This window comes from Ischnura elegans, chromosome 7, assembly GCF_921293095.1.
Source record: "Ischnura elegans chromosome 7, ioIscEleg1.1, whole genome shotgun sequence".
Lineage (NCBI taxonomy): Eukaryota > Metazoa > Arthropoda > Insecta > Odonata > Coenagrionidae > Ischnura > Ischnura elegans.
In genome coordinates, this window is record NC_060252.1 from 32,544,927 (window position 1) to 32,558,092 (window position 13,166).

The 13,166-nt window shown below is 38.2% G+C and overlaps 2 protein-coding genes across 5 annotated transcripts in view; both read right to left on the reverse strand.

Annotated features, from left to right (window-relative positions):
• Positions 1–3,669, reverse strand: part of LOC124162048 (BCAS3 microtubule associated cell migration factor-like) — a 37,638-nt gene extending 33,969 nt beyond the window's left edge. For all 4 annotated transcript variants that reach the window (XM_046538383.1, XM_046538382.1, XM_046538381.1 and 1 more), the window contains exon 1: positions 3,051–3,669. In XM_046538383.1, the coding sequence (XP_046394339.1) occupies positions 3,051–3,173 (123 nt within the window). In that variant the 5' untranslated portion in view covers positions 3,174–3,669. The remainder of the gene's footprint in view (positions 1–3,050) is intronic.
• A 1,611-nt stretch (positions 3,670–5,280) lies between these two features.
• On the reverse strand, positions 5,281–13,128 carry LOC124162943 (soma ferritin-like). Its single transcript, XM_046539700.1, has 3 exons — positions 12,854–13,128; positions 12,001–12,225; positions 5,281–5,800 (listed from the first exon to the last, which is right to left on the reverse strand). The coding sequence occupies exons 1-3, from the start codon at positions 12,968–12,970 to the stop codon at positions 5,603–5,605; spliced, it is 540 nt and encodes a 179-aa protein (XP_046395656.1). The 5' UTR covers positions 12,971–13,128; the 3' UTR covers positions 5,281–5,602.
• Positions 13,129–13,166: the final 38 nt, after the last annotated feature.

Sequence of the window (13,166 nt, forward strand, 5' to 3'; positions counted from 1 at the left end):
TTGTACATGAAACAGACCTGATGTTCGAAACGCGTCGTACTTTCAAAAATAAACTAATGGGAAAGTGCCATCTCTCTGTTATTTCAATACTAACAAGATTAAGTCTTTTATTGACGAATTATTTATTAATCTAAGACATGAGATTGCTCACTCCTTTATTCGACTGGAAGGTTGGTTTCGATTTTACTCAAAGAAATAACCGTGGACAAGCCAATGGCATACCATTATGAAGTCACCCGCCAGTGCACTTTAGACAGAGGAAATTCCATGGAGGACATGCACGTAGCCAAGGGTCTTTAATGGTTGAAGCCTGACCAGAAATTTTTCCCTTATGGTAACTACTTGTGATGCATCTGCTGAGAGAACTAGCCCAGGGGAATCCATTCTCTGACACTATTTATATCAAAAAGTTAAAGCATTCAAAATCAACTTTGATTGTTAGACATGAAATGTAATGAGATCTTATACAGTTGTTTCAACGTATTCACGTCATGAAAGTCCTAGTTTTCCTCCCTCTTTTTGATTTAAGTGTACTTTTTCTACAGTTGCATCGACAAATGAATCATATTGTCCCCGACTTGTCATTATCACTCACTCTAGATCCACTCAACTAGCATGCAAGGGGAAGGAGGGAAGATCCTCAGGACTATGGAGTGTCGTGAAAATCAAGAAACGTGCGGTGCGCCTGGCAACAAGGAGGCGGGGGCGTGTGGTGGGCACCTTAGAGGCAGCGTTTCAGGATGAAGGAATCGAGATACGGCTAATCGGTTGAAATGTTTGCCCAAAGGGCTCTAAAATATCATTTTTACCTAAGTTAACTTTTCATCTGGGTTAAAAAACTCAACATTCATAATAACTGCCCTAACCGATTGCATTAATAACTACATTAAGGCACGGCTATCCGATGTCGCACGAACCTGTAACTTTTTCATACCCTTTTTCGCACCAGTTTGCACATTTGAGACCACAAATTTTTAAATCAGATCATTTTGAAAAAATAAGCACCGGCCTAGTGGTACACGCTGCCAGTCATATAATGCCACAAGGCAGCATGTTTGTGTACTGAGGTTAAATCCAGGACTTAACACACTAGGCTGTTGACCATAGGCATTATTAAAAGAAATAACCACATACTACCCAGTGATGTCAACTGCAAGAGCACTTTAAGTATGAAAATTCAACATGAGGCAAATTAGGGTGATCTGTGCTTGAATTCCAGTCTAGGCAAATGATTTTTCTGATTTAGAATTTTCACACACAAAGTTGTTATGGATAGCTAAGGATAGAGCTAACCCTGGAATAAGCCACAGATATGTGATACCACACAATGAGGTAGCAGTTTTTTTCCCTGTCTCACTTGCTACTTGGTGAATTTAAGTTGGGGAAGTTGAAAGCTTTACTCAGGACTAGTATCTGGAACCCTTTGATCAAATAGCCATGTGCTCTATCAACTAGGTGTAATCTTAGGAAATGTAGCAAATCAAATTTATAAAAACCAAAATATACTCATCATTTTTCAAAATACATATGATTATGAAAAGACAAGGCTGGACCCAAAGAAGTAAGCTGGAAAGGTGGTAAATAAGTGGAGTGGATTCAGCATCAAATTTGAAGAGGAGGGGTCATGACCTGGAGAGAGAGTCGATCTCAAGTGTAAATTTTTTTGCTGGGAGTGCTACGCTCTATGATAAATACAACTCTAATTTCTCTTATATTTGGGAATTGTAGTCATGCATTTCCCTTTACTCCTTAACAAGGATACAAAACTATACAACTAATAAAAATTAAATATTTTTGATAAAATTTTGAGAGGGGTTGTGACCTATGCGACCCCCCTCTCAGAATCTGCCACTGAATCAGTTGTCAAATCAGCTAAACTATAAAGTCCAAAAACAATTATTCATCACATGTTCTTCCCCTCTTGAAGGATAGCTCAATAATAGTTTCAATGATCGTTAAAAAATGACAATTAGACATTCAAAAAATAGCATTTAGTCCCTTAGTGCCAAAATACTGCAACAAGGAATTGAAGCACCTTATTGGGTAAAATTTAAGGTGCGATGAAAATGATGGTAGAGTGCCCTAAAAATCAATGGCTGGAGGTATCCTTCAGAGGGACAGCAAAAGAGAATGTGTAACTTAGACTTAAGACAACAAGTTTCTCAGTCAGTTGCCAGTAATAATACCAAAAGCTGTCCTGTGCTAAACGTAGGGAGCTGTGTGTGCAATCATTTGTGAAGTCCTGCAAGTCTGAAAAAAATTTACTGTGGATATCTTCCAAAGAAATCTACTCATCAGTGCATCTGCAAATTCATAATTTGTCAATTATCATGACCCACCTTTCTGTGCAACTCAGCAGGTGCGATATAATGTAAATTGAAATGCCAAGAATATAAATTAAAACACCTTCGAAATTGAAATATGAATAATTACAGAGAAAAATAATATTAGATGTCCTCAGGTTAGCATACAAAACATCAACAGTCTCTCCATTGAAATTGAGAAGGTAAACATAACTACTAGATGCATTAATAATAGATGAAATTGAATTTTTAAGTGGATGACACCAACACTTCACTGAAAAGTAACATTCAAGTTCATTTGGAACATTTTCAACAATAAACGTAGCAAATGGATCACACTCTCATAAATAATACTGACGATTGGCATGCTACTTAATATTCTCAACAGTATAGATAAAATTAATTTCATTCCCTTCTATTAACATTCAGTCCCTCAGTAAGACGTAATCAAACAGTGTCAGGGTATCAATAGATGAATAGGCGATGGAGGCGTCTAAACTTTACCCCTTGACAACAATGTTGAAGGTATAACTTCTAAAATTAAACCCCTCTGCCCGACGAAAATGTTTTCTGCACCCTGCTTAAACGATCATTTATGAGACACTTCATTAAATGGTATTTAGGAGTTCGGGGAATCAGTCACAACGAACAAACGACCAAATTATAACGAAGAAAAACAAATTCACAACATAGCAAAATAATTCAGAGCATTTCAAACTGTAAATGAGAAACCTATTAAAATTTTACCTGAGGGACGACATCATTGATGAAGCCAGCGACACTTTCGATGATGGAGCGACCACTGACTGGTTGAGGAGATACAATGCATCCACCATGGCGAGTTGTTTTGCGAGGAGACTCCGCAGACATTATTTCCTGCTTCAGTTCCTCTCTTGACACCACTTAACACCTACAACTAATAACTTAGACACCCGAGCACAAACTTCATTAAAAACAGCTTCCTACGCAAGTACATAAGGGTTGATGTCTCTCAGATTAACTCACAAACGCATAACGACTTGATAGGGAGATATTTTCACAAAAATGCAACAATAATTATTAGAATTAAATCAGTCTCAATTAACATATAAATCTGCAAACTAATCAAAGGGAAAATGCGCCATTACATTAGTTGCATCATTAGTCCAGGAATTCCACTTTCCGTTTTACGCATTCGTCATTTATGCACCTGCACGACATATACCTCAAAAATTTTATGCACAAGAGATCAAAATAAGCATACTCAACATACTAGAAAAATTTAGGGTCCATTCTGTAAACACAAAATCGTCACGATCAGTTCATTTCCCAAACTACGTCGTCAGCTGATCATCGATGACAATATTATCAGCAAGCGAACCATTTGTTTTCGTACGTAGTGTCTGACATTCCCGCTCATAAGTGTCGCCACAATAGCTCAAACGCGATTGGAAGATGAGGAAGCGCGCAAGATAATAGGAAAGGTGTGGTTCCTCCAGTTAAATCATGACTGAGATATGAAGAAAATAAACATTACCTCTATTTTTTATTTTAAACTTTACATTCGCAATTTAACGCCTTTGATCCTGCCGAATTCTAGTCATTTACCCCCTCGTATATATTCTTGGAAACTGGCCGTAAATGAGAACATTCATTCCCATGCCATTTGTATTTGCTATAGCTACCTTGATTACTTCATGTTTTTCAATGGTGTAGTTATTCTGAAAGATTCTCTTGGGAATTTGAAATGCCCTAATGTCATCAAGGTACCGTCAGAGAAAAATAAATCATCTCAAGCTGAGAAAATAATTTTTCAAGTATACTCTTTGGAATGATGAGAAAATAATGTACTTCAGTGGCGCAGCGAGGGGGGGGGGGTTTGGGGGATAAACCCCCCCCCCCTAAGAGCTCAGAGAAATTTTTAAGTTTAACACATTTTACTTAATTGGATTGATATTACTAATAGATCCCTCAGAAAGCCGTAAAACTCACCATTTATCTTCAGAATTCAGCAATTTATTAATCTCGCACCTACCGCTTATCCTGGTGGGTATACCATACCCCCACACACCCCAGTATTAGTTGCACCTAAACCCCCCCAGCCTTAATTCCTAGCTGCGCCCCTGGTATACTTCAAACAAACACCACACCCAACCCAGCATAATCCGACCCACCAGCATCAAAATTGCTGCCCATAGGCCACACCCAGTGAGAAATGGGTGGTGGAATCCACGTGGAGAATTAACGTGGATACCACGTGTTTTTGGTCGTGGAATCAACGTGGAACCCACGTGGAAATTTGGTGGAAAAATTAAAACAGCAGTTGGTGCTGTCCTAAAACCATTAAAACCTCAACCACTCTATATCTAAACCTTCTATATATGTGTCTACGATTTTTCATGTGCTCTCATGGCTGCCTTTCCACGAATTATATAAAAATAGAATGTGCGATACATTTTCACATAACTAGCGTGGTTTCAGGATGATAAATGACGCAATGTCACCAGAGAGTTAAGTTCCACAAATTAGAAATTCTGTTTAACATTTTATGATAATCACCACAAATCCACTTGAAATCAACGTGGATTCCACGTGGGTCCAACCACTCAATATCCACCACCACCAAATATCCACCACTCAACGTGGATTCCACCACCCATTTCTCACTGGGCAGAGGTAAGGGGTCGATAATTTAGATTAGTAAAAGTTCAAATGCCATTTCTCTTTCGTTGTGGGGGTCTCACACCCAAACTCTACCCCGGGCCACAAAAACCATATCAATTGACATGCTGAATGTGTTAACTGCCAAAGAATTTGAATTAAATTGCGGAAGATGTAAACTTTAATGTGCAAACATTGATAGATGTGCATAGGAGTTACTTGGTTAACTCTGTTGTAATTGGATATCGACCACCTTTTCTTTCTTGAATGCAGTACCTTAACATAAATTCATTAGTTTTACCACGAATGATAAAGGACGAAATAAATATCAAACTTTTATTTGAACATATTTATTTCAGTATGCATATAACTACAATATTAATACGTGCACCATCACAAAAGATATTATCTGAAGTTATCTTATAGAAATAGGTATAATTTTGATAAATCCTTATCCAATGACAGCCCAGCTACCAGGAAAGCTCAAATAATCAAGATATAATATTTTACAGCTATATTATTTAACTGACATATCACAATTATTGCAAGGTCTGTGTAAAGAACAAAAAATGACTAGGACAGACCCAATCAAGGGCATTTACACCCACTCAAAAAATCATTTACCTCACTCATTTAATACACAACAGGTATTGAGACATTTAAGAATGTGATTTCTGAAGATCCTGATCATACATATAAATACCAAGTCCCTGGGTTCCAACCCTTTTAATATTAGTCAGCTGATCAGCAATTTCCTTGATTGATTCAACTTGTTCAAGCAAATATTCAGTTTCCAGGAAATCAGCGAAATTTGAATCTCCATGCTCAGTTGCTATCCTATGTAGATTAAGAAGGCTCTAAAAAAGAAAAACATATTTTCAATAAGTTTACACATAAATTTAAGTCATCACAGCTTTGCAGGAGGAATAGGTAAAAAGCTAGCAGAGTAAACAGCTCACTTAATCACCCCACTGAGGACCATACTTCTTCCTAAATATGTATTTGTATGATGAATATCCCACTATTTTCTTGTAATATATCATTACATCTGGCCACAACCAGGGGCGCTGACTTATAAAAATTATTGGGGGGGGCCCATATCGGAGGTCTTTCACCGGGAAGAGGTTAAATCCAAAGTGTGTCGCAGCACCGAAACACCACCATGATTCACTCTACTTGATTCAGTTAACCTGCTTAACCTTATAATTATTTGTTTCAACACACATTGTTGAATTTACTTAAAAGGTAACTATCGTCAAACATGGGAAATAAAAATTAACAATATATTTTTGTGATTTCACAAAGCATAATATAACTTAATTATTTTCTTGAATTATTGAGGGGGCTCCACCCCCCCAAACGAATCTTTGAGGGGGCTCGGGCCCCCTCAAGCCCCATGGAGTCGGCGCCACTGGCCACAACTTAAGTCTATGTAAATGTATGCCATCACCATTCCTGATATTTTGACAGGCCTGATCCGAAGCAACTTTCATCAATATACTACTACGACATACTATACATACACTTCCAACTGCTGACAGATTCATAAAAATGTTTGGGAGGAGACAAAATAAGACAAAAATTCATAGAACGGACTCCCTTTAAAATCATCTGAACCCTTAAAAAATTTGTCAAAAAATTACATTTTATATTAATTATAGTGTTTATCATGATTAAATATCACAAATTTTTTAGGTGTGGAGCAGATTTCATAGCTTGAGAATTGAGATACTTATTGGTGAGCAGGGCATCCAGCCCAGTCTAAGCCAGCTGCCAGACAACACCACCACCCCCTCTCTCACCATTTACCTGTCTTCCTGTCACACAACACATTTCAGGGGCTGCTGGTAAAGCTATCAGGTACATCCTTCAATTCAACATCACAATAGGGTGGTTTCCTAATATTTTTAAATTTCCTAAATCGAAAGATTATTACTCCTGGAGTATGTATTTCACGCTTTTAGATTTCAAAATGACGATATATACTTTTTGCGATTAAATGAAAAGCGAAAATTTTCAAGTGCGAGAAAACGCGATGGTTAACAAGGAGACATCGCCAAAGTGATGTTCGGGATCAGGATGCGGATGTTATTATCTGAAACTATATAGGTAAGGTAGAAAAAGTATCACGGCTTTCTTCCACATAGGCCCGGGTTCGAGAGATATTCGCATGTAAAGATTTCGTGCTGCATAACATCCCTCGAGTAAGCATTACCTCTCAACTACGGCGGTGCGGTCTAAAGCGTTAGTCCCCTAACCTGTAGTTGGTATCCCAGGTTCGAGTCCCAGTGTCGTCAAAATTTTTTCTCTCTTCTAATTTTTGAAATCACTATTACATTTTATCCCCATTCGTTTTATTTGGTTACTTCGCGATTTTTTAAATTTAATATCAATTTATGGATTTTAAACGAAACTCCATGCGAATTAGAGGATGTATATAATTACTTACACGTAAATTTCCGGGGAATTTGATCATCCTCGCCCTAGCCATTGCTCCCACAGCCTCTTCGTATATTCGTAATCTCAAGTCTTTCTTCTCCACAAATAAACACCATTTTCTATCCTCACATTAAGTTACTGACCCTAGACAGTTTTCCCTCCTACCCATCCAGTACAATTATCCTGCTTTCCAGCATCCTACTCAAGCCGTTTTCGAGGTCTTCTTTGTTTACCTTTCGCATCCGTTTTCACACATTTGGGCCTCGGCGCCTCATTCAGGGATTATCTAGGGTCAGCTGTGGACGGAGGGTTGTTGGGAAGGAAGTCTTTGAAGGACACTATAGGGCAGGTCATATCGGAGGCATGGTGAGTGGAAGGACATTCTGCAGTAGAGATCGAGATTTTTTGGGAAGACAGTGGGTGGGCTGTGAAGAAGATCTAATGGAGAGAATGCCTGGTGGAAATGATATTATGAATATAAACGTTGAAGCCGGAAAATTCTGGTGCTTCAGAAATGGAAAATAGACATTGAAAGTAGAGGCACACGCGTCAAAAACCGGGGAACGATTCATGAATAGATGTACAATCAGTTAATTGATGTGAGGCAGAGGTGTGCATCAGTGCACATGATGAGCACATTACTCGGAAATTCACGTGTACGTCCTCTAATTTGCATGGTAAGGCACAATTCGGAGTTTCGTTTAAAATCCATAAATTGATATTACTCTTAAAAAATTGCGAAGTAACCAAATAAAACGAATGGGGATAAAATGTAACAGTGATTTCAAAAATTAGAAGAGAGAAAAAATTTCGCCAACGCTGTGACTCGAACCCGGGATACCAACTACAGGTTAGGGGACTAACACTCTAGACCGCACTGCCACAGCCGTAGTTGAGAGGGAGCGCTTACTCAATGGATGTCATGCTGCGCGAAATCTTTACATGCGAATATCTCTCGAACCCGGGCCTAAGCGGAAGAAAGCCGTGACACTTTTTCTACCTTACCTATATAGTTTCAGATAATAACATCCGCATCCAGATCCCGAACATCACTTTGGCGATGTCTCCTTGTAGGTATGAATGCTAGGAAAAGCCCGTGTGACATCACTCTGGTTTCGGCTGGTGCTGTGTGAGGTTACCTTGGTGCGAGACTATGAGCGCTGCTACGATGCAGGCTGCTAGCAGGTAGCGCTTGGCTTAAATAAGGACTATAAATACCTTATCAAACGAAGGAAACTTTCCGACCATAGGCAATTTTAACAAGTGATTATTAAGAGATGTTTCCCTGATCTCTGTGCTACATGCATACATAGGTAATCTCAGACGATGTAAAACTTCTGACTACTCGTATATAATCTAAGTCCCTATGACGTCACGTGGAGTGGCATCGCATGGGCGCCAATCTGGCCTTTTTCAAATGAGGTTAAAATTGACTATTAACATTTGTCTGACCTGGGATTTCTAAAACCAAATAATTTATATATTATGAATACACTAATGGTGGGTAATGAATCCCAATCAATGCCTTTCCTTTTCTTTGATAAAGGAAACTTGATCGTAAGAATTTCCCTGTGACGTCGTGTGGACCTAGACTCTATACTAGTAGACAGGAGTTTTACATCATATGAGATTACCAATACATGCATGTGGCACAGAGCTCAGGCAAACATCTCTTAATAAACACCTATTAAAATTGCCTTAGGTCAGAAAGTTTCCTTCGTTTGATAGGGTATTAATGATCCTTATTTAAGCCAAGCGCTACCTGCTAGCAGCCTGCATCGTAGCAGCGCTCATAGTCGCGCACCAAGGTGGCCTAACGTGGCGGCAGCTGGAACCAGAATGATGTCATACAGGCTTTTCCCAGTATTTATTCACCCAATGCGTTTTCTCGCGTTTGAAAATTTTCACTTTTCATTTAATCGCAAAAATAGATACGTATTGCATTTAAAAATCTAAAAGCGTGAAATACGTACTCCAGGAGTAATAATCTTTCAATTTAGGGTTTTAAAAAATAACAGGAAACATCCCTATTCGAATCATCACCTACTGAATCAAATGAAGAAGAAAAAGAGCAAAAAACAAACTGAATTTTCTGACGATGGTCAACAGATGGCTGAGCATCAGGTCGTTCTCTCCTGTGGAAGCCTCAGGTTGAGGGTATGCTGACCAATCTGAGATCCTCTCTCTTTATCTCTTGCTTTCAATGAGAATGGCCATTGCTGGGCTGCATGAAGGTGTATAATTTCCATCGGAATTAAGGAGCCTGGATAGCCCATGACGATAGCGGCCCATGGGCCAAAAATGCATGGTACAATTTCTGATCGAGTGGAATTTTCCATGTCAATTAATGTAAATAACCAGACACTGTTGACAGCTAATTTAAACTAATATCGGGTAATAGTGAAACAAAGAAGGGAACACTGGCAGAGAGTATTTGCCATTGTCAAGGAAAACACACCGTCAATTTATATTTAAATAAATGAATCACTTTGTACTCTTCATTAGATAACAATGTGAGAAGTGGCAATTGCGGAAAGATAACGTTGCTAATCATTTCAATGAAAGTAATTAGATAAGTAACTTTGGAATGAGCTAGGCAATCTTTGGTATTTTATCTCCTTCTTGACCAAAACTCTCTGCCATGGATTATTCCACAAAGACAACGGGAACTTCCAGGAAGAAAGTGACTATTGATGAAGTTCAATCACAATCAGCAACTGAGTTGGATCAGCATGATGCATTTACCTCTCTGAACAGTCACCATTAGTCTGAGCTGGAATTTCAAATTGGTTTCAATAGTAAGCTCACTCGGCCTGCTCACAAACTGGTCTGGGGGCGTATTCTGTATTTTGTCGGCACCGCACCGATCAGCTTCTCTTTCAAGCCCCCCGAATGGATATCATTCCGTACCGACAACGGTTTCTGTACTGACGACGGCACTTTCAGCGATTCTGTACGGTCGTCGGTTTCAAATCAGTCGGTACGGTTACCACTCCTTCCCAAACAGGGAAAAACCGAATACATCCGAAGTTAGAAGTCATATGACTTGTCACCACCAATGAAAGAAAGGTAGAAACAAGTGAATAGTTATTGGCACGCAGTTTGTTGTCGTTGTTTTAAATCTTTTTACTACTGGAAATCACGACTTATTGTTAGATTAAGACAATCGATATTGGGTAACTTGTTAACAATGCTTATATAATGCGGTAATAGTACTCGGCCAACAGAAGCGAAGGAAACAATATTAAAACATCGAAATATAGTTGCATGTGATGGAGATTGTTGTTGCTAGAATGAATTGCTGAAATTATCTTTGAGATCGTATTTTCTTTTTTTAAATACTGGTACCGGATATTGCTATTAATTTATGATTTAGTAATATAGTTGTCATTAGGTAAGTTCCATCTAAATGTTACCAACTGACGGTTATGCCATTGGCACCGTTGCAGACGAAAATCACATACCATGGAATGTGAACGTAGGATTCAAAAGCATATGTAAATGTTATAATAGAGGAAATTGTTATTAAAATATGGAGCTGGGAGTAATTAAAAGAAGTGTAATGATGAGGGAGTTAAGAAATCGTGATTGGGTGAAACATATGTTAATTGCCCATTCTAAGTGAGATAAAATGATAACATTCCAGCAAACCTCATATTTATTAACAAATATCTCCTTTTATCGTCAAGGGAACCAACAGCTGACGATAAAATGAAATAAAGTTGCCCAGTCCAAATGAGAGAAAGTGATAACATATTCGCAGCAAACTTCATATGCAATTATAAATATCTTTTTTTACACCAAGGGAATCAACTACTGATTGTACAGTGAAATATAGTTGCCTGTTCGGAGAGAGAGAATGTTATAACAAAAAGGCAAACCTAATATTTAAACAAAAATATTTTATTTTTATATCGAGAGAATCGCCAAATGATGATTGAGTGAAATATAGTTGCCTATTCAGAATGAGAGAAAGTCATAACATGGTGGCGAACCTCATGATTGTAAACCAATATCCAATATACATGTCAAGGTAATCAATAGTCCACGACACAGTTGAATATAGTGGCCTATTCGATGGATGAGGAATATATAACATTGCAGCAAACCTCATATTAACTCGTTGATGAGGGAAAAACAAAATAAAACGTACAATGTGCACGGAGGTATTCATGAAACCCACTAGTCGGTAGCTGTACTGACACCTTTTTGGTGTCGGTACGGCTACCGACGAGTCGGTGTGACGTCTCACCCGACGAATCGGAGCCGCACTGATCAGTTTGGAGATACAGAATACTGCCCCTGATCAGAAACTTGGATCCCCAATCAGAATTAGGCCGCCAGTTTGATCTCAGGAGGGAAACACAGTGAATGATGTGTACAAGTGATGACATGAGAAATCAATAAACTATAGTTATACATATAATAGTATACTTACCCAGCAAGCAGCTTACCAATTTCAACTTTTAAGTTTATGTTTGAATCATACAATGAGCTAACTAGAAAGGTATCCACAAGTTAGTGAATAAATTATCAAAGCTTTGCTTATGATTGCATAAAGAGAAAGTTCACATTTTTGCTAATTAACAATAGAAATTTTTCAAAATAAATATCACACCTCATTGACAGTCTTCTCTAAGCTGAGAGCAGCTGTCATGGCTTCTTCGGCAGACACCCAGTCATTTTGAGGAGGAGCTGCAATACCTTCCAAAATAATCCTTCCTCCTCTTTTATTTTGGTATTTCATTAGCTTTTGAGCATGTTCTCGTTCATCATCTGATGCCTTGCAAAAATACTGATGGAAACCTTTCAGTGCAACATCATCTCGCTCAAAGTAATGACCCTGAAAATAAAGTTGATTTGAAAATAAAATTGATTCTTATCCAACAGATAACTTGTCCAATTGAGTGATTTCCCAAAATATCTGGATACAAATGCGAATGTCCTCCAGTCTTTCACCGAGTTATTTTTGACGCGCCATTCTATCGCATTATTAAATCAGGCTAGAGGACATTGAGCGCAGTAAAATTATCAAGAAATAATGCTGTTAAGAAAGAACTTTGTGCAATGTTTTCCCCACTCTGTAGGAAAAAGAAACAATTAAAATTCCAGAATTGCAATTGATAAGAATGTCAAATAACTGGAAATGTTAATACGCGCATGTAATCGACATGACAGAGATCAAATATCAAACAAATGTCCATCGACCAGATTGCAGACAACGTGGTTGTTGAGGCAAGGTGAGAACAACGCACATTCCCCATCGCCAAGGGGTGTCTAGAGGAAGAATAAAATTTAATTTCCCCATTACAAATATTTTAATTTTAAGGAAAATGTCTACTAAGACACATATTGCGTCATTGATCAGATATAAATTTTAAGCCATTGTCAAGTGAAAACTTCCAGTGAAACTAAAAATTAGCAAATGAAGTTGAGCTATCAACAAATTGTCATTGCCGAAAATAGCTTACCATGGATAAATAGACATAGCTGGCGTATAGCTCCATATTGATCTGCTTATTTATTCCATTTTCACAATCTATGTGGAAATTTTGACGAACTTGGGTACTTGAAGATAAACTATCCATGATGGCAACAGTACCGTAAAACTTATCAGAAGCAGAAAGTGTACGACTTCCCGTTGACTACAGCACAGAATAAGTTCAAGACTTCTTTTACTCTTTCATAAGTTCGCAGTTGCCTTCTTGGAATCGAGCAATACGTCATTGATCAAAATATGAACAAATGACTACACCTTTAATGCGCAATTTCGCGAACTTATGT

Excerpts from the sequence above, each read along its gene's own strand:
- LOC124162943 (XM_046539700.1), bottom strand. The coding sequence starts at position 12,970 with ATGGATAGTTTATCTTCAAGTACCCAAGTTCGTCAAAATTTCCACATA. Across the intron at positions 12,226-12,853 it reads GCTATGTCTATTTATCCATG|GGTCATTACTTTGAGCGAGA; the intron begins GTAAGCTATTTT and ends CTTTATTTTCAG. Across the intron at positions 5,801-12,000 it reads TAGAGAAGACTGTCAATGAG|AGCCTTCTTAATCTACATAG; the intron begins GTGTGATATTTA and ends TTTCTTTTTTAG.